This window comes from Hirundo rustica, chromosome 1 (genome assembly GCF_015227805.2).
Source record: "Hirundo rustica isolate bHirRus1 chromosome 1, bHirRus1.pri.v3, whole genome shotgun sequence".
NCBI lineage: Eukaryota > Metazoa > Chordata > Aves > Passeriformes > Hirundinidae > Hirundo > Hirundo rustica.
Window position 1 is genome coordinate 100,685,466 of NC_053450.1, and position 22,546 is coordinate 100,708,011.

The following is a 22,546-nucleotide window of genomic DNA, read 5'->3' on the forward strand; positions in this document are numbered from 1 at the left end:
ATACAGAAAGGATCCAAGGGTGTAGCATAGTTTGCAGGGCTGGCAATTAGCACTTGCCCCTTTGGGCTTTCTGTACAATATACTGTTTATGAAAGAAAGTATGCTATGCACACTAGCACTTTTGAATTGCAGTCACTGAGTGGGGGAAAAAAAGAGAAGATATAACAGCAACTGTGAGTCATCACAGTTTTTATAGACAAGGGCATTTTTGTCATAAATTAATACTAATAGAGGGGTAGTTCACAGTTCCACCACAGACTAGAATATTTCTTCCAGAGCTTTTCCAATGTCAGGCATATTTTTATTTCTTTCCCTCAGCTGAAATAATAGTTTCATTCAAAGGCATGGGCTAAAATAGGAAAGACTGGTCTCTGGTGGCAAAAACCTGGCAGCTATGGAAGACTCCCTGTCTGTCTGCATAAAGACTATGCTTGTATAACCAGTTATGGCTAGATATACACACAAAAAAATGCAGTCATCACTGAAACTCAGTGCTGGAGACGGTGTCCATCAGTTTCTATGCTTATGTTGCTGCTCCTGGATGTGTGCCGTGCCCTCTTGCTCCACTTTTATTCTCAGCTTTCCCCTGGGTCCCTGACGGCATCAGCCTTACTCCCTCCCCTTGTGATTTTCTTTGCAGCTCTAGACACAGCAGCTGCAGCCCACCTTTTGGTTCTCTGTGCCAAAGCTTTCACATCTTCCTTGCTTCTTTGAGAGCATCAGCATCTGTGGCTCTTGGTCATCTGGCAGGAATGATGCCTCAGCCTTGAGGAACTGCTGATCTCCCATGCATCTCGTTGCCTCCTCTCTGGCCCCTGCAACTTGTGGAGGAGAAAGGAAACAGGATTAGAATCTACTGGAGGGGCAGGGAGTGGTGGTATTGTTCTCTAGTCTCCAGGAGGACGCCTGAGTGCAGCATTGCCACAGCGACGGCTTCCACTTACCCCTAAATAAGAACGGGCAGGAGCATCAGCCGCAGCCCCAGTCCAGAAAGATCCTCCAGTGAGCCCTGACAACAAACTGCACCTTCCTTACTATCACACACCACTCAGTAAGTAATTCAGCCACATGTTTTCCTCCCGGCTGATTAGCTTCTTGATTTCCTTTCTCTCTCTTGTTGTTGTTGTTGTTGTTGTTGGGGAGAGTGTGGATTTGTCTGTTTGTTTTTTTAGCAGCCACCACCAGCAAGTTGCTTGATCGCCTCTGGGGATGAGCAGGAGAGTACAGGGTCCCCTCTGTGTAGGGAATAGGCTGGGGATGGTCCCGTGTGGGGAAAAATGAGGTATGACCTAACTGAGTCTGGGATTTGTGGATAGGGCAGTGAGGAAGAAACTGTTTTAGAGAAAATTAAAGCACTAACTTTAACTGCTGGGACAGTTCACAACCAGATTTGTAAGTCAAAAAGTGGGAACTGATATAAGGACTTCTTATTTCACTACTAAGGGGTTAATTTGTACCTCAAGGAAAAAAATAGGGAAGCATGTATTTTTTATGATCTTCAAAGACAAAGATTTTGTAACCAGAACTTGTGCAAATATATCTCACATTTTTTCAGTCAAAAACCCCCACATTTTTATTTATTTTCCCCACATTTTTATTTATTTTCCCCACATTTTTATTTATTTTACAAGTTTATTTTACAAGCTAGTAGTGAGAAACAGTCTACCACCCAGGCCCAATTTTTGAAATAACACCCAGAAGCACACTGTCTGTGAGAAGAAACTGCTCCCAGACAATTCTGTGATACTTCTGCATCCATGCTATTATTAGTAGCAGAAGTTTTGGGTAGAGGGAGGCACTCAGATCAGGCTTTCAAATATCTAAGTATTTGCTAAGAAGATTTAAATATGCTTTATAAAAGTAAAAATCAGAGTAATCTGACAATATGCTTGTGGAGAGCAGCCTAGTGCCCAAATAACTGAAGAAGAAACTCTTGTGCTTTAGCATGAAACTGTCTTCTGCACCCCAGAAGGCATCACTCCAATCGAATAATGTTAAACCTATAGTAAAACTTGTAATTAAAGGTTTGGAGTGCAGAGCAGCAACACTGAGAATTTCTGCTTTTAGGACATCTATTTTCTACTCTGGCCACTGTAATCTTGTTTTATTCACATGATTTGCCAGGAAGCAGTTGTAATGGGGCTGGGATAGGATGGGGAATGGGTGAAGGTGCATATTTTCTGATAAAGGTACCAAGGCTGCCTACTGAGTGCAGATAGGAGAAGCCAAATGCAGCCAGATGTTGTATGATTCCCCTCGACTCCTGACTTGTTTCACATTTTTGTGTAGGGCAGACGTGTGCAAGATGGTTTCATCCAATATCTTATTGCTTCTTTTCGCATTTGTAAATGACTAAGCAAATAAGGGGCCTACTCACACTATAGAGCTCTCCACAGGGGGCATGCTACAGAAGGAATGACAGGTCTTTCTCTTTGACTCCCACATAGGTTTAAGGATGCAGAGAAAAAGGAGCAGGTAAGGATGCTGGGAGACTGGGATGTGCTCATTGCAACCAGACAGAAAGGGGCACACCAATTTAAAATAATTTAATAATAACCCCCCCCACACCCCCACCCTGGAAACTGTACGCTTGGTGGGAGAAAAGGTACCAGTCTTAGAGAGCAAACCCTTATGCCAGAGCAGCTCTTTGGGCAGGGCAGAAAAATGCTGCTTTTTGTCCAGAGTGGACTGTAACAAACGAAGTCCAGCCTCTGCTTCATGTCTGCATTTGGTAGCAGCCTGTGAGATACTCCCTATTTACTTCCATTTCCAGCTATTGAGTACACCAGCAGCAGCAGTAAGACCAGGCTTTGCCTATAAGAATGAGGACAAACAAGTGTGCATTCTGTACCCACTGCAGGACCTTAGCTGTCTCTGTTTCTGCCTCTGCTTCTCTCTATGTTCTTAGAAATTATTCTGGCTTCAGAAGATAAGTACATAGGGCCAAACAGGCTTTTGTGGCAGCATTATTACCAACTGTTAAAATGAACTTATTAAATTCAGATTGACTGCTGTCACCAAACAAGGATGCTCATGAAAGTACTTTTATTTATCTAATATCCTTGTCAACATATCAGATTTTTGTTTAATAATTATGCACACCCTGGAAATTAGCATATTTTTTCTTCAGGATTTCGTCAATTGTAGAAAGAATACACTCTCCTGAACAACCACAAAAAAATCCCCATAGAATAGCACATGCACCACATGGTCTACTGAAACCTTCCTAGGCACAGGTTGTGGATATCACCTTATAAAGGGCCAGTTCAGAAATTCTAAGTATTCAATATAAAAGAAATCACAACCCTTAATGTACAATGGTGAGGAGTATTGACATTAATACCCACATAACCCCTGTAAACCTTTATAAGAATTGCATATTAGAACTTCATTTCTCCATCTTATAGGTAAGAATGATCACCTTTGGGTGACTCATTTGAGAACTGCTTTGCCCCTTCAGATTATGTACAACTATCCATAGTACCTAATACTCATGTAGCTGCATAGCCCCTGCAACCCTTCAAACCCTAAGAGAAGACAAGAAATGGAGATTTTCCTCCTAAGCCATTTCCATGCCTAATTTAAGATCAAATGAAAAATAAATCCAGCCCTTTAGTTTTATTCTCAAAGCTTTAGTTTTCTATCTTACAAGGCAAGTTTTTTCTCATAAGATTTCAAGTTGGTTTAAATGTCACATTATCGGATGGCCTTGAAAGATTTACATCATCTTATAAATATGTGAGAGTAATTGTACTGAGTATCTCCTAAACTCCAAGCTGATTACTTGAGACACACATCTACATGAAACCAACTGTGCATTAAAATAGTAAAACAAAACGGGTTTCTTTATCTGTCTCTAGCAAAGTATTTTTACTTAATTGAAGCATGGAGCTGGTTGCATTAGTGAATTTTGTTATGGAAACCAAAAATTTAAGTGAAGAAAGTAATCATATTACTTGCAAGTATTTGTGTGTTTTAAGACTATGTTAGTGAGTGATAAGATAGCTTTATTTGGGCATGTTAATCAAGGGAGTACAGCAACTGAGGATTTTGAAAAAAAAAATTAATATGTGCTTTGACCTATTTAAAAATCCAAAGCTGATATCCAGAAAGTGAAAAGTTCAGATATTTTTTGTCTGAATCACCGTATCTTACAAGGGTATATGCCGAAAGAAGTCATGCTGTTATATGACAATGATTCAGTATGAGACTTCACATGAGGCTGAAACAGTTTTTAATAATACTTGCACTTTTCAGTCTGCCTTATCACTCATTGCCCTCCTCTGTCTGTAAGCAGAGCCAATCCAATCTCATGCCAAAAATTTAAACAAGGGACAATGCAAAATTATGTAGGCAAATCTAGAACTTGCCTCAACTTTTAGGAAAGCATTTCAGCTGTCTCTATCAGCTCTCTCTTTTTCTAGAAATAATAGACTTGAGGTGACATTTAGGCATTTATCTCTGCAGAGGGTGGTACAGCCTAGCTGCACCACCCAAAGTCTCTGGCTAAATGACAATTGGATCCTAAATCATGTAGAGAAATCTACAGCATCTCAGGTGGCATCTTCTATTGTGTGTGAATTGGGCTTGCAATGTAACAATTACAGATGCACAAAAAATGAATGTGGATCATTATGTCAAGAGACATAACAGTGCAAGAAAAAAACACTTTACTGCATCACATGAATAGCAAGCATTTACTGCCAAGATGACTGATGGCAGCAGAGAGTACAAATTGTGCTAATGTGAAGGCTGCTAGGAAAAGTGCTGCACTTAATGCATGAAAATCTGAGAACATGCTTCAGTTCATAAAGTCATATTAATGGCCTCATACAGTCCCCGTAGCAGGCTATCTTCCCATGTAAAATGTTACTGGGGATTCTGTTTCCTTAGTGGCAGGAACTGATTTTAGTGGCTTGGGAAAGCACCATTACAATGGTCACATAAAGCAACTTTCCTTTGAGGAAGAGCTTTGTGTGCAGTCCATGGTGACAGAATGTAACAGCACTCACAAATTCATGTCATACACTATGTATATACATCCAGGATACCAAAATCCATTATATATTTTGATAATTTTTATCTTTTTATTCTTTTGTCACATGGTCTTGCAAAGTGCAGTGCTTTTGTAAGCAGGGCAATCCTGGCTTCAAGGCAGAATTACAAAAGAAAAGAAGGGGAGTGTCAGAAGTTAGCCTGTAAACCAGAATTTTAAAGCACTGAAGATTCCAAGGGCTTGGCATGTGTGACAATGAAAATATGAATTCATATATAAGAAATGTATTTTAGAATAATATTTTCCAAACTACCACATTAAAAAAAAATAATGAAGCAATCCTATATTGTCTCTTTACAAAGCTTAATTTTTATTGGGGGAAATAATTCAATGAAACAACTTACTGAAATCTAACCAAATTTAACTATATTTTATAAGCCATTTCCAGTAAATTTTACATTTAAATTTTGCTATCTATTCTCAGCCTTTTTTTGCCTAAAGATATATTTAAAACAAAAATGTCCATAGTGTCTGAAATAATATCCCTGATTTTACAAAAAACACTGTAAAAAGAGTATTCCGCAGAAAAGAATATTTTACCTACAGTCATAATATTTGGACAGCATGCCCTAATCAAATCCAATAAAATCAAATGACATTTAAGAATAAAACTCCCTCAAATCACAAAATGTAGTGTAAGCCTTCCTATGGCCAGATAATAAATTTTGTATTAAATAAAACTACGTCTGCTTCATTTTCAACCACAGCTATAGTTTACTTACATAGTAAGTAAACAGAGTAACCATGTTAAGATGCCTTCAAAGATTTCTTTCTGTAGAGTCTTCCCAAGGGAAGGATTTTTCTTGCAGTGAAGGCAAATGAGCCTTCAGGCAGTATAACACTAATATAGATTAGAAGCTGGACTGGGACATTTCTATAGTGAACATTTGGAAGCGAAATCCCTCTTCTAGACATGATTCAGTAAGGTTTTAAAAATTTGTAGAATATTACATTTTTTGTAAACTTTAAATAGTGAAACATAAGGGAATTAGTTCCATAGTATCAGTTAACGTCACCTTGTTGATGTTGACATGAGTTGAGTCAAATTTGATGCTGCCAGGCAGTTTTGGCAGGATGTCTACCCACCCCCCCACACCCCCCCCAACAGTTGGTCCATAAAGGGAGAAGCTTGGGGTTGAAAGGCCCAGCAAGAGGTCATCTCTGGCACTGAAAGGACTCAGACCTCAGCTAAGAATCAACATCTTAGTCTGAAGAGCAGACGTGGGAAGAGATAAAAGATATATTCTCGACTGAGAGACACTGTTTTACAAACTATAAAAAACATGTGAGTTATCACAGAGGTAGAAGCCTTCTACACACATACCCTGAAAGTGTGGGAGATTTCTCCTCGGACCTTGGGCGCTTTTTTTGTGGTTGCTTTCCTGGGGATTGAAGGAAAGGATCTCAGTGTGTGCCCCATCAACAACTGGATGGTAAGATACCTTGAGTCCGAAATGATATTATTTCTTTGATAGATGTTACATTAATAGGTACCTTTAACCTCACTCTGTATGTATCTACTAGTAATCTGTTTTCTTTTTCTCTTTATTTCTGTGTAGTATTAGTTTATTATAAGTCTTATGTCTATTAGTTTTTTATCTATTAAATAAATGATTCATTCTATAATAAACTGAATCAGTCATTATTAAACAACTTGTGAATGAGAGTGGGCTTTGGGATGCTGGCCACCTCAATAAAGCTATTGCTTTTGCCTGGTGCCAGAGGCCTGGGCAAAAGGCAAGAGCTCATCTAAACCACCACATCCATTTGTAACTGCAGTGTTACTCCGTTTATTTTTAAGTCACTGGCATTTAAGATGTGTTTCCATCCGCTGAAGAACTACATCAGTGCGACCTTTCCTACGTTCTTTTGCAAATGTTCCTTTGACTGGATTTTGCTCAGGCGTTAATTTTTCTTTACACAGATGAAAGTTTAGTTATGGAAATAAGATTAACTCCCTCACAGTTCTGTTTCTTGTCAGCAACCATTGCAATTTACAGAGAAATAATAAAGCAATTTCTTTTCCTCCAGCAAGGTAAAACCAAACTCACACAGTTTAGTCTCCTATTTTCCCATCGTCCTTTCCACTGTTACTCTCCAGCTGCCTCTTTTCTTACCTTTCCCTTTTATTTGTCTTTCCTTATCTACCCCCCTTCCTCTATTTTTTCTCAATTACTTCTTTCTTCTACTATTCATAATATCTCCAGCTTTTTTCTTTTCCACATCGCCTTTCTCCTCCTTACAATAAAGTCACAGTCTGCTCTTATTCCCTGAAAATGGAGAACAGAGGTTGTGAATAAGAAACTATCACAGGTGTTGCTGGATGAAGACAGATACTGAGGTCACCTGGACTGCACCTTCGGGTTGAAGATTTTTCCCTTTAACATTGCTTTTGTCATTCTGATGAGTTTCTGCTAAGCAATCATAGAAATAATCAGCAGTGAAAAATAGTCTAATTTTCTTCTTTCTGTGGTGGCATCTGTGGCAGCCCCAAGATCAAATCTCAGCTTGCAAGGTGCTGGGGAAGCTCAGGTAGGAGGGTGGGTGAGGATGGGCTTCAACACCCTCTGCATCTGTAAGTAAAGGGGGACAAAATAGCCCAAACAGCAATCCAGTGAGACTTACAGAGCATGGACACTTAAATAGCTGTGTGAAATGGGTTCCCATGGTCTTACCAAAGTGATGAGTTAAGTCTAATTCATGATGGTTTTGGGGTCTGTGGGCACTGGCCTTCTTTCTGAGGCAGTATTTTACACCTGGTTTTTCTGGGGTATGCAAGGTCTCTTAGTGGAGCTGGGCTTAAAGGACTAAGTCAACATAATTCATGATTAAAGTTGGTTTGTACAATAAATACTAAATAGGATCCTTAGTTTACAGTTGAGAAAAAATGGGGAAGAAAACCAGAACAAAACATCGTATTCCTTAGCATTTACTTTGTGTATGAGATAGGAAATTCTGTATGAGATAGCACTTTCCATATGCCCAAAAAAAAAAAAAAAAAAAAAAAAAAAAAAAAAAAAAAAAAAAGAAAGAAAGGTTTGTTTTTTCTGTAGAGCCAATCCATGCTAGTGTGTGTTGATCACAGCAAGGTAGCTGGAATAACAGGTTACTGTGTGTGTAACGAAGACAGTGAATAAATGCATCGCAGCATGTGTGAGTTAAAAATCAGGTCAACAGACATCTGGAAGACAAGAAATCCTCATCAGTATTTAGGTAACACCAATATGTCTGTTTTATGTCATGCTGCTATTTTTTCATATATCTATATATATCTATATATATCTATATAGATTTTTTTTTTTTTTTTAATGTGGCATAGTATCTTTATAGGAGGAGAAAAGCCTGTTTCAATGATGTCAACAAAATGTGTTCAGCCACTTGATATCCCAGAGGACAGACTAGACAAGCAAGATTCACAGTGTAACCATTTAGGTAAGTGTTTGATTATGTCATTGCACTAAAGATGCATGTTGCATTCACATCATAAAGTCCTGTCCAGTGTCCATTTCTCCTTTCCAGCAATACAATCAACCCCCCATGAAAACAGACAGATTACACCTTCTGCTGACACTTCTAATGCCAGATGGAAAGACAAAGAGCATTTTTCCTGCATATAAATATCAGCTGATGCTCTAGGGTGAAGTTAATTAAAGAGAAGAAAGGGAAAAGAGTAACTGATCTAGTTTCTTCATTAATATCACAGTAAATTGAAAGCTAGGATATAGCTGAGCTTTCCCTGAATATATCTACCATATGCAATTTGAGTAAAAGATTTCAAGCATTCAATTTGCCGTCATTGAGACAGCTTTCTAAAAGTGTTTTCTCTTTCACCATCAGTTCACTTTCTTGAAGCTACTTCATAGAACTTTTACAATGAGCATGCCAGAGTTGTCTTTGCTCAGTCACACTCCTGAATACCAGACTTGATGCTTGATAGATATGCTTTTTGCATATTCATGGTCTTTGTCTCTGCTTCAAGTGCTATGATTTCACTCCTATCTTACAAAATTGTCTTGAAGATTTAGCAACCCAGAAAGAAAAATCTGTTTGCTTGTTGTTACCTTTGTGATGACAATAGTGAAACACAAGTGCAATTTCACTTCCTTGTAAAAAACCAAGTGTCTCACCACAGGTTTTATAAATCTTGTTTATTTGTACTGCAAGGAAGATATCCTAGCTCTGTCTCTGTTACATGGAATTTCTAGCCACAGACACCGTTTTTGCAACTGCTGATATACCAAACATATTTGGTCCATAAAATTGCTTATTTAAATAAATACAGAATGAGTTTCTTTATACTGTTGGAAAACTGAGACAGTGGGAGGGTAAATGAGCTCATTAGGACTATGAAGAAAGCCTGTGAAGGTCAGAAAAAAACCATATATCCAGGGCTTAACCTAGAGGCCATCCTTCCCACATCCACTTGCAGCTCGCAGATATGACGGCTGCCTTAAATAGTGTGAGAAAGTCTGGAATGAAGTCGTGCTTGCATCCAAGTCTTCAGTCAGGGGTTGGGTAACAGTGTGAGGAGCCCAGCTGAAGGCAAACAAGCAGCTTTTAAGAATTCAAAACACTGGTTTCTGTGATGCTACTAATGAGAGATTCACAAATCAGTGGTCAAAATGCTTAAAGAATCATTGTCAAGGTTATTGGCAAAAAGCAGGGTTTAATATGAATTAATGAGAATGCAGCTTTAACAGAGGTAAGTGGCAAGGTTCATTCTATTACTAACTATGTAGATGAAGCATATGTAAGTAAATTAGATTAGAAGCAATTGGAATTATTTACATGAAGACTGGAATGCAAGACAGTGAGGGTGCAGAGGATATGGATATAAGAAAAGGGTGCAAAAGCACTTAATCATTGACTAATTTAATATTTTTAAAAATAATTCTATAGGATTTGCTACAATTATAGCAGTGAGTTAATTATATACTCAAAATAACAACATTCATACCATAATCCATTCACTTGCATGAACACATGATAAAAGATGTATACAGCTATATCTCCTAGTGTAAAGGTACCTATCAAAAATTCCCCTCAGGCTCAGTGCAATACTCATATCAAATCCCTTAGTGTTTCTCAAGCGACATGGACTGCACCTTAAGGAGTATATATGTCAGTATATATACTGACAGTATCTGCCTAGGCCTTGTTGTCAGCAACAGTCTTTCAAGAATTGCAAACTTGAGGGTTCGCAAGCTCCAAGAGGCATCCCATTCAGAGGCCCACTGTGTTCCAGGAGAGCCCAAACAACTTTATTTAGCACTGCTGTTTGTAGCATCACAAGATGATTTTCCCCTAAAAGTCCAGTAAAAATAATACTATTACACTCAGACCATGATTTATTTTTTCAAAAGGTCTCATAACCTTTTGTTACCATTTCGGCTGGGCTATGACTCAGGTAAATTATTAACCAAGGTTAATAAGAATGACTGCTTATCCTTTGTTCCTCGCCTTGGTCAGATTGCTGATGTTCCTGGTATGGTCAGAATAGTTCCTATCCTTACCATACAAGAGTACCCAGTATAGTCATGGATGCTTCACTACCCAACTGGCACAGTAAACGGGCACTTCACCACTCAGCTGATTCAACTAAGGCTTATCAGTAGCTGCTGAGATTGTAGAGCAGGCCTAAAGAGGAGTAGAGAGAGGGGCATGTGCTCCCACAACAAGCTATCTTCAGTACTTTCAGCTTGCATAAGCACCCAGAAATATAGACCCTTGCAGAAAAAGTCATATTGACCTTCTGAGTCATCTGAGTAAAGGATTGTTTTAAAGGAAAACCAAAAAATCCAGTGTAATAATATGTAAATAAAAAGCAAATAGCAATTGCTCAGTAGCTCTGGAGATACAGTTAACTCTTGAAGGGAACAATATACTGACTGCTTCATTTTACCAGTACCTCAAACTGACCCTATATATGCAAAATCTTCCTCACAAAACTGGCCTTGTAGCTCTTGAAGACACAATCCACACAGTTACCACTGGATGAAACAGGGGTGGCCATGGAACCTCTGCACACAATGCCTTCTCTCTGGCATTAAACACACAAACTGCCTCTCTCCATTTTATATCTACTGCCAACAACACAGAAGGACTACCTAAGTCATTTGACACCCATGTAGTATGATACAGAGCTTTTGTTGGCTTTATAAATATTCTTTTGTTTGCTTTATAAATATTTAAGAAATTTTTCTTCCTGGGCATTTCAATTTTTTTGGATTAAAACACTATTATCAAAGCGACTCTTTTCACCATCTGGTTTTTTACTTCCCCTAAGTTTCAATTTCTATTATATTTTTTCCTTGCAGAAGATCTTTCAGAGCAGCTGATTAAGAGCTGTGACCTCAAAAAAACCCCAAGAAAAGATAAAATCCTCACAGCTTCCCAGAAGACTGAACAGGAGCAAAAGAAGCCAAAGAGAAAGGATACACAGGCTTTGCACACTCCACCACCTCTAACAGGTGCGCAGTAAATCTCTCGACTTTGAAATCTCAATTAATCTCTGGGGACTGAAGCTGGGTGAAAATCCATATAACATTCATTCGGTTATGTCCCCTTGGATGCAGACAAGAACAGAGCTTCATGCATGCGCACCTGGGAAGGCAGGTGAACAGAAAGTTTGACTTTCTCAAAGACCTTCCATGTTAGTTGAAGGGTTTGACCTCACTGCTGGGAATACCAAGGTGGATAGGTCTATGGTCTGAAAAAACATGCTCCCATGGAGCTCATAGTCTTCCTGATTGTAGTGGTTTCACATTTGCTAAATTTAGTGTAGTGGTCTTAGTGTTTACTCTATCTTTTCCCCTGTGGAAGAGGATCAAGAGAAGTAAAGCAGGCTCAAGCTTAAAAATAAAAAAATAGTTTAATTAACACGCACTAAAAGAATGGAAAACAAACAAACAAACAAAAGTTAAAAAAAAGATAAACTTTTAAACACTCTTCCCTCTCCCTATAAATTTTTAACTTTCCTATAAAACAACATAGAGAGACACAACCTGTAATTTTCAGTTGGTTTCACTATTTGAACATAATCTTTCATCACTTTGGGAGAGGAGACTCTCTAGAGTCTTACGGAGACATTTGCCACAAGACTAAAACAGTCTGGTGGCTCCCAATGTCACAAATCTGCAACCGCCCGGAATTTTTGCAGATTGTGCAGTCTTACCCATTAGCAGCCTTGCCCCTGGTTATTTATGGGCCTCTCAGTGTTTTTGGGATACTGTTTAAGAATGCTTTTTCTAGTACAGAACAAGGATTCTCTTCTATTATCTCTAAAATCATCTCTATCTCAAAAGAAATAAAGACCTCCTTTTACCCCAGGAGCTGAGGGCCTCAAATCACTTTCCCTCTAAAATTATCTTCGTCTCAAAGACTGAGACCGCCTTTTACTCCAGGAGTGAGAAGCTTACTCTGCTCAAGATTCTCACTTAAATTTCAATTATATCAATCCCCAACTTTTGACTAGAACTAACATTCCCCCAAACAACATTAAGATATTACAAGAAATAGTCAATTTCTCTATAGTTTACACCAGAGAAGTCCGGTTAAAAATGTCCACTTCCTCAATCCCTTCTTCCAATAATCTTTATCAGTTCTTTCACTCTTGCTCTACTGACTTCATGCTGTGTCTTTTCTACGTCCACTTTGTCTCTTTCTTCTCTCTCTCAGGGAAGAGTTAGGCCTTGTAAGCTTCATTTTCCTAGGAAAGGGTTAAATCTGCCCAGGCCTGCAGTGGTCAGGTGATCTGGGGAGCAGATTCTTCCCCCCGCTGCACCTCAGATCGGCGGGGCTTCCCCCCCACTTTTTCTCTCCGCCTGGGAATCGCCGGGATGAAAGGGGGTGGGGGGAGCTCTGCCCGCCCCTCGGTGATAATCGGGGCAGCCTCGGCCCAAGTGGGCCGATAGCTCTTACCAGGGGCCCAGCAGAGATCCTTCCTGGCTCCGTGGCTCCAGGGAGGTTTTAGAAGTAGTTGATGTTAAACTGCAGCCTCTCCTCTCCTGCTGGGAGCCGATGGAGCCCGGCTAGGCCTTGGAGCCGGCTCCCCCCCCCAAGGTTGAGGGAGCGGCAGGCCTAGCCAGCCAACAGAACATCCTGACTTGATGTTACCTGTTCAGCTGGCCGGGAGGAAAAAGGGCTGGCTTGAACAAAATCAGGATTTATATGGGTACTTCCCAAAGTCGCATTTTACATTCTCAGTGGTCAAAGCAGGTGTCAGTATCTAAAATTAGCTTCTGATAGGTCCCTGTCTTTTTAAAAACAATTATAAGGTCCTGACAGGGCAATATTCTATATTGCTCTTTAACTAAAAACCAAACTGTATTAACCCATGACACTGATAAATAATGTTACATTTATGTGTGAAAAGATGTGTATTTATTGGCAGCTGCTGAGCCATACTAGATATCCCAATTGGATATGGTCCAAAATCAAAAAGGATCAAGTCCAGCCCCCGCACTTTCTCTTGCAGTGTGCATCCAGTGCACAGCAGGAGGCTGGGGATGAGACTGGGAATAAATCCGTGAAGCACACAAGCCACCTGCAGGATGCTCCTCCTGGAAATCACAGGGCTTATGTGTATATGAGGACTCTCTCAAAGGGTAGATATTTCTGGAAGCCAGAAAACATCACAGAAATTAAGGGGCTTCTTGTAGGATGCTCCCTGCTGTGGCACAAATACGGATGTTTAAGAGCTAAATGCCACCAACCTGGAGAAGGGAAAAAAAAAGCAGGAGACTGCCACTGCAACCTAATGATCCAAGAAAAGCAGAGGGAACAAATGATTGTCAATCTCAGCTAACAAGCACTCCTTTTTGTACTCTCTAGTGAGAGAGCTGTGCTCTTATATTATTGAGTTCTTCTCATGCTGCACATATATGGAGGAGTTAGCCAGTAACTTGTATGCTTCTCTGTATATCTGCAACAGTTCATCAAGTCAAAAATAAGCAACTGTGATTTCCCAGTATTTGTAATCCAGATATTGAATTTGATTCTGTTCAGTTTTCACATGTCTCTTCCAGGAATTCTCTTAGGAAGAGCAGCTCAGAGGCTGGAGAGCTGTGTTTTCTTCCTGCAATTGTCATATCATAAAGAAAATATTCTTTCACTAGTTAAAACAGCCACATTGCTCCCAACTAACCACTTGACCATCTGTGTTTTTAAGCTACTGTGGTAAGTTGTCTAAAGTTCTGGAATAGGAGATTACACTCATCTGTCCCACAATTTCTGATGGGCTGCAGTTTAGTGCATTATGTACAATCAGAAACCAGCTGGCCTGATAGCATCATTTTCTAGAGCCTATGGGAAATAATTAATTTGAAAGAAATGTAGGGTAGGTACATCATGCAACAGATCATGCAGTTGTGCCACTGTACTTCAGAGTAGTCTTTGGGAGAGCTACAGTGGTGAAAGTTTCTTCAATGTAAACATGCTAAAGTAGCATTTTCTTTATTGCTTACTTACAGGCATCATTTCAGACTCATCTGAAAATCTGCTGAAAAAGTACGGTATCACAGAAAAGTCACAGAGTCCAGACTCTCAAATCACTGAACTGGAGCAGAAAAAGCCCAGAAGAAAAGATACACCTGCAATACACATCCCACCTTTGATAATAGGTAAGAAACTTTGATAAAGATCCTCCTAAGAGACAGAAAAAAGTGGCTAGTGTCAGAGATATACTTGGAAGGCTGAAAGGAGGTTGCTCTCTGCTCAGTGTACTTAGTAGCTCTTGAACTGGACCTATTTGGTCTAAGTATTAAATAGTGAGGCTTAATGAAAAGTCTTATACATATCCCATGTTCAAGCTCTGGGGATAGAAAGGACAGGGAGAAAGAAAAGGCATTTTGGTCACAATCCTACTTTTCTGAAAAGCCAACTACTGCCCTGCTTTTCAAACCTAAGCACGTAGAAATTTTTAGGTCACCGGCATTAAAATGCCTCAAACAATCTGGAGCAAAGCTGTACTGATTAAACCACACTTCATTCTGCAGTCCCTCACATGCACTGAGGAAACCAAATGGTGATGAGCTCATTAGCAGCACCTTAAAGATGCTTCTGCGCTTCTGGCATGACATGCAATACATACTGCATGGGAAGGTGCGGGAAGGGAAGGAATCATTTGAACAGAGCTAACCTGCTTTTTGAGTACACTCAAGAGTAAAAGTTCAGGAATGTATGCTAAATAAAGCTGCACTGTGCTTTATGATCATGTCCCCTCTCTTATTTAAATTACGAAGTGATGAAGGAAAAGTATATTTATGTAATTCTGATTACCTAGTTATAGTACATAAACCAGACTTGTTAGAGCAGATGCTAGAGACAACTGAAATGTAAGACCCAAACAGAGGTCCCCAGCCCTCAGATTGACCCATACTAGTAGTGTGTCAGACGCTTACCACGATCAGTAGCAAGATCATTATCAGTGAAAAACTTTGCTAACTAATGAACTCCAGAGGTTCCCAGCAGAGTTCAGGATTCAAAGCTCAGAGAGGGATGTAGCCCAGAGACGCAGGTTATAAACTTTTCATGGACCACCAGCAATTTCAAGGACAAATCAGCATTTTAAAGCAAAACAATGGAAAGGGAATACAAATGGGAAGTCAAAATTGTAGTGATTTGTATAACAATGGGAAAGAATTTTTTTCTTTGATATGATTCCTTTGATCACTTGTGAAGAAAACGTGTAGTTTGGAAGTTCTGGGTTTAAAGGAGTGAGAAGCATGTTTGATTTGGGAAACATCTGTAAGTTAATCTTTCTCTATTTTCTGTTTAAATAAATCACTCAACCTCCCAACCTCTGTTTTCCTCACTGTGTGTATTATGAAATGCAACTCATCCTGCAGATCTATTTTAAGGATTGTTGGGTTGTTCTATTAATATCTGCCAAGGGATCTGGCTAAAGAAAAAAGAGGGTAAATACAATGTAAGCATAATTTCCCAACAGAACTTGCAAGTACTTGTAATTTTTAGGTAGACTCTGGAAACACAATGGCTCACAGAAACATGAATGTTTCTGTTAGAAAGCCAAAAACTAGGCAGAAGTTGTCTTAAATCATCTATTTATCAGGTGCCACCTAGATCTGAGCCATACCTCCTGGGCTACAAATCAGAAAAACAAGAAGATAACACATGTCTACAGACTGCCTAGGGACAACTCCTGCAGCTGAGCGGGGAGAGGCAAGAGGTGAATGGTTAAACTTCCATTCTTCACAACCAGAAGTTTTTAATGGAGGTGTGATATTCTCCTAAAAGAGCTGCCTTAACTGGTTTTCTATGCTATGAGAGAGAATGAGGGCTTGAATCTAGTTTTACTAGTTATCTCTCATCTGATTAGGAAACCTCAGTCAGCCACATTTCAGGAACTGCATTCCCATATTTAAACTTTAGCTAATGTATGCACATTAATTGTAGCACGTGTATTTAAATTCTAGCTCAGACCCACAGGCCTGAAGACCATTAATTTAATTAATGGACTATATAATGCTAAGGGGGGGTGATAATAGAGTGTTCTAGAGCTGACTATGGGCTTCAATCAGATTCAAGCCATTTACTGTCAAGCGATATGGAAAAAAAAAGACCATTAGAAATCTGATTATATTTTGTCATCTGGTCTAATCCCTTCAGAAAGACAAGGTGTTGGTTGACTGAAGGAGAGTTTGCCACTGAAGGAGACATCTGCTCATGACTCACTTGTATGGACATGACATAACATAACATTAAGCATGCCATTTCAGTAGAAGTTTGAAGGCTGAATACATTTAAGAAGCCTGACCCTTGAAGGGGTAACTAATAACTAATTTAGTAGCCCCCTTTCTTATCTGCATTTCCCAATTGGATTGTGTGTTTGCAAGGTGTAAAACTTATTCTGCTTCTTACTTGGACCACATGCCACCCAGTAGACTCATTAATTTTCTTCATTTTACGTGATACATTTGAATTGCTTTTATTTGTGACAGAAAATCTCTCTGAAAACCCAAAAGGGAGAGGGACTGTCCAAAGAGTGCTGGTCAAAACAAAGAGAAATAACACATCTGTTATTTTAGCTGAGTTTACAACAAAGTATTTGTGTGGACAGCTGTTCAAGAGAATACTGTATTATTGAACCTCTTTTACTAGAATTAAGTGGAGTTTCTTGAATTGGTATCTACAAGTGGTTTGCAGGGGGTCTGAAGGGGAAATATTAGAAATGGTGATTATTCTCATTAACAGATCACAAGAGATACTGATGACTTAAGATTTTAGCTTTTATATTTTTCAGTTCCTATACTGCATTAGTGCATAGCTCTAAACTCCATTTAATGTGTAGTTAACTGTCTTTACATTTTAGTTAGAGAAAAGAATCCCTCTGGACCTGTGATCCAAGGATACACGAGTCTCAGGCTCCGAAAAGTATAAACAAAAGCAAATTGGGGAGAAACGAGCTGGGGAAATATGGCTTCATTACCTGAAGCTGTAATTGGAAAATTAACCCCTGATATGCAAATAGACCAGACTTGTGTCTGTCTGAAAAACTTGTGACTGCTGTCCATCTTGAGTGTAGACTCTGCGAGGTTTTTACACTGCCAAAGGTGTATCTGTTGAAGGCCTTTAATAAATGCCCACTTTATTCTCTTAAATCTGTCTAGCCTCTATTCTAGGTAGCCACTCCAAGGCATCAATACCATGTAGCACTGAGTGCTGCTTACTTCAGCAAGACTAATAACAAGGAGAGAGAACAGAAAGATTTGTCTATATTTACTTAGCTCAAATAGTCCTGCTGGGTCTTGAATCTCCAAATCTATAATTCAGGTTCTGTTTTGCACAGCTGTTCCATAAAAGCTTAGTTTCTTTGTGTGCGCTACTGGATGGAATAAATCTGATAGTAAATAAGTAGCAAATATTGGACAAGCATTCAACCAAAGGCTTTTCATAGCAGATCATGGAGCCATCACTGTTGAATTTCAACCAGCAGAATGATGTCCATTGGTATGTATCTTGAAAATTAAATATACATCCTTAGAATAGGAAGGGAATGGCATTCAGGCATTTAAATACATAGGTTACTTTGCCTGATACAGGCACAAGACTGCCTCAGGCAGTTAATCACGGGAAAACAGATCCAGAATACAGGATATGAAAAGCTCTATACAGAGAGGCAGGATCTTAGCAGACTGATTTGATTCCATGCCAAGTGTTGGAAGGTGGCTTCACCAGTAGGCAACAAAGTGTCATTGGAGGTATAATTGAAAACAACTGAAAATTGCAATAGTTTCTGTCATTCTCTCAATAGTGAATGCATATAGATTGAATTCTGTCACACATTTGAAGGTACATTTTAAGCATATATTAATTATGTTTTCCCTGTTCCTCAAATGATCCAGGATGTAAAAACCACCAATAAATAGGATGTAAAAACCACCAATAAATAACCCCCAGTCCCCTTTGGAGCACACACAACCCAAACCCCGAAGACAGCAGGAAAAAACCTTGCCTATATTTGCCTAGGTTGCCTATAGGGATAGAAGTCTGTGTGGGGAATATTTACATCCATCTCCATAAAATGGCACCATTCTTTGCAGTTAACAACAATAGTTACTTAATTGCTGATTGAACAAATGAAGTGCTTTGTGTTTCAAATTAACGTTAATTTATGCCTTTCAGTTTATCTCATAGTGCTGTGAAACCAGGTAGTTCACAACAGCTGCAAATAAATGAAGCAGGAGCTAATTTAAATGAAGGGCAGTATAAGACCATATTTTCATTAATTTGTCACCTCTGAAAAGACTCTTTATTTGAAGAGGATCTTCATCTGTGGTATTGTCATATTTTCAGACCTTGTAAAGACTGAAAGCCTTCTCTGTGAAAGGATGTTTGATGCAGAAAGAAGCAAAACAAGTTGGTTTGACAAAACAGCATGGCTGTCTAGCCACCAGTAGGACATCAAATTAAAAAGGGGAGATTTCATTAGTCTCAAAACAATGGTATCCTTCATCCTATTTGTAGACTATTACCGTCTACACCTAGGCATGTGGGCATAAAATCCATCACAGAGGTCACTTGATTTTTACTGGAAACAGGCAAGCCCAGCACAATATGCTAAAATCAGTTCCAAAAATATTTTGTACCTAATGCGTTGTTCCCGCATCACTCTTACTTATTTTTTTATGCAGAAAGCAGTTACAATATTTGTTATACCTTGGTATTATAAAAAAACCTCCAGATCCCCAGAGGGCAGACTTACTGGTATAACTGAGAGAAAGAGAAATAGAGAAAGGAGAAGACACAGATTTGTGGGAGGTATGATCTACAATCTAAGTATATTTTCACATTGTTCTTAACTCAGTAGCTTTTGCAATTTATTGATACTATACCATTACAGTGGAAATGGCACTTGTCATGTGGGTATTTTAACATGTCTCTTTTGTCACCTGCACTTGCAAAATCTAAGTAATATGGCTACATACATAGAGAAAATATACATGTCCACAAAAGCTGTGTCTGTCACAAAGATTAATTACAGTATTTTCTTCGTCATGCAAGCTCTTTCTCTTATTTAGCTACCCAAACTCTTCTAATAAACATGTTCCCAAATGAAACTTCAGATTATCTTTTTACAGGTAGCAAAAATATGCTGGATTTAAGACTGCTTAATAATTTCAGCTCAAAATGCAGTGATTCAACTCTAGTTCACTAAGTATTAGGAGACAGAAATGCCAAAAGGAATTGAGGAGTAACTTGCATGATGTTGGAAAACAACATTAAAATAAAAGAATGAGAGAACTGAAAAAATTCTATTTAGCCTGATATTTTCTAAAAAGTAGTATACTAAATCAATTCCTTTTTTCTCTCCTTTTTTTTTTGTTTGTTTGTCTGTTTTTTGGCTTATTCTCTTTTCAAGGCACTAAGATGTTTATAGAAGAAGAACAAACAGTGATTATGGAAGATGAAGAAAAGGATGGAGATGTAGTCCACAGTTAGATTACAGTGACACTTCAATAATACAGTGTAAATAATCATGGGTCATTCAAAGTAGCAGAACATTAAAAAAGATCTTTCATCTTTATAAATAATTTTCTCAATTGTACATTTGAATATAAACTATCATCAAGTGCTTATCTGCATCTCATAATTCCTAGCAAGTACCATTGGAGATGATGGCAGAAATTTCATTTACACAGGGTTTGAAGGATTCTGTCAATTTACTACAAGTGGCTTCCTAGCATTTTTGTCAGTGAGGAATCCATCTCAGATCATATCTAGCTTTGGGCAGTGTGGTAATCATACAGTACTGTATGAGTATCTATCTATCTACACTCATACTGGCACTAGAAGTGGTAGTGCAGAGTAGTAAGCATTAACTAATGATTCAAATTGCTTTTTTTGCCTAACACTTTATCTCATTTGTCCAGCTTTCCTTTCTTGGAAAGGAAAAATACTCACTGACTGCAGTGAAAATTCCCATGTGCAGAGCTGATGGGATAGATGAAGAAGGTGAGAGGGCAAGGATTGAACTCCAGAGTCCCTGAAGTGCAAAGCAAAAATTTCCTCTGCCTGTATCTGCTCATGACTTGTGTCTGTAAGGAGGAAAAAACAGATTTACTGTAGAATTAAAATTTACACCTAAGGGCTGTCAGCATTGACAGACATGTCAAACAGAATGGAGGGCAAAGAGCTCAGAGTAGAAACACTGGGGAAGTGCAACGCCTGCCTGTTACACCAGTGTAGACAATTGTCTCCACTGGCTTGGTGGAAGATAAATGATCCTTTTGTTCCAAATAATTTCTTTTCACTTCTTCTTTTTAAATTGAGTCCTAGGTAATCAGTTAGGAGATGTTATAAAGATTCAAAACCATAGCAGGAAGGTAAAATTTGAGTAAAAGGAATAATGTTACTCAATGGCATATGCTTACTGCAAGGCAGAAGAGCATTATGTGACTTTTTAAAGCTTACCTCAATGATTCAAACAAGAATTCTTTTCACAGACAGCAACAGCCTTCAGCATTTGTAGAGAGATGGGTATTGGAAAAATATTTTGCCAAAAAAAAAAAAAAAAAAAAAAAGATAGAACTGGACACTTTGTGCTTCCTTTAATAACTCTGGGCTAGATGGAGTAACACTGCCAGATGGACCCTTAGGGAACTAAGCAGAGAGGTTGAAGATTATCTAGCCTGGTAGACTGATTTTAGTTATCTTTTTAACTCACTTAGCCAGACAGCTGAGGACCATACTAGTTTGGACTCCATTTACCATTGTGATTGACTCAGCATGTTTCATAAGAATGCAGTCCATTCACAAATATATGTGAATGTATACTCTCAAGATGTAATCAACAAACTTACAATAAATAATTGCATTTTAAATTGTACAAGAGATCTGCTATATTATTAATGGGATGCCTCTTACTTAGAAAGTATACGTGTTTTTATCCTATTAATCTATCAGAGATAGGATAATATTTAAAATATAAACAATCAATAGTTCAAATAACATTAATATAAGATCCACAGTAAAGTATGCCACAACAAGTACATGACAAGAAATATGTGTGTCTCAGGTCTACCTTTACCAGTGAAGCTGGTGGATATTTTCAGTGCACGTGTAGTTAGTTGATCTTTGCTAGATGCCAGGTGCCCACCAGGCTGCTCTATCACTTCCCTTTACAGAAGGACAGTGGAGAGAAAATATGATGCAAAACAACTAGTAGGTTGAGATAAGGCAGTTTACAAAAGCAAAGAAAAAAAAAAAAAAAAAAAAAGAAAAGCAAAAGCTTATGCATGCATAAGCAAAAGGGAAAATAATTAATACCTACTTCCCATCAGCAAGCAATATTCAGCCACTTCCCAGAAAGCAGTATTTCAGCACACACTTCTGGAGCGGTTGCTCCAGAAGTCAAAAATGGTAAAATAACAAATGTCCCTCATTACTCCTCTCTCTCTCTCTCATAGCTTTTGTATCTGAGCTGATGGCCTACGATATGGAATATCCCTTTGGCTTATTTGGATCAGTTATTTTGGCCTAGTTGTGTCTCCTCCCAGGATCTTGCCCGCTCCCAGTCCCTTGATAGGAACATCGAGAGAATGTTAGAGACAGTGCTGATACTCTGCCAGTGCTGCTCAGCAGTAGCAAAAACACTGCTGTGTTATCAACACCTTTCCAGCTATCAATGCAAAGCATAGCACTGTGAGTGCTGCTAAGGGAAAACAAACTCTATCTCAGCCAGACCCAATACAGCACAATACAGCAAAAATGAAGTGTGGAATTCTGAAAAGATTGAAAATTAACATCAGCAATTGATTAGTCATGAAAATCTACATGTTTAGACATGAAGGGGCTTAACAACGCAAAGCAGGAGCACAGATAGGATTGACTTTACTGCTCTGAAAAGGATTTGTTTCCAAGCCTGAGAAATGCTGACACAGTTCAATGGGAAATAAAAAAAAAAAAAATTAAAAAAAAAATTAAAAAAAAAAAATTAAGCATTCTTTAAGCTTAGCACTGCGTATTGCT

General features: G+C 38.7%; 1 protein-coding gene across 2 annotated transcripts; it reads left to right on the forward strand.

The window, feature by feature from the left end:
- Positions 1 to 651: 651 nt before the first annotated feature.
- PPP1R17 (protein phosphatase 1 regulatory subunit 17) lies at positions 652 to 20,107 on the forward strand. 2 transcript variants are annotated; one of them, XM_040074208.2, is made up of 5 exons: positions 652 to 1,051; positions 8,376 to 8,488; positions 11,374 to 11,526; positions 14,527 to 14,676; positions 19,938 to 20,107. In XM_040074208.2, the coding sequence occupies exons 2-5, from the start codon at positions 8,407 to 8,409 to the stop codon at positions 20,015 to 20,017; spliced, it is 465 nt and encodes a 154-aa protein (XP_039930142.1). In that variant the 5' UTR covers positions 652 to 1,051; positions 8,376 to 8,406; the 3' UTR covers positions 20,018 to 20,107. The 2 variants fall into 2 exon arrangements, with proteins under 2 accessions (XP_039930142.1, XP_039930133.1); XM_040074199.2 differs by having other exon boundaries at positions 701 to 1,051; positions 8,387 to 8,488.
- The last annotated feature ends 2,439 nt before the right edge of the window (positions 20,108 to 22,546 follow it).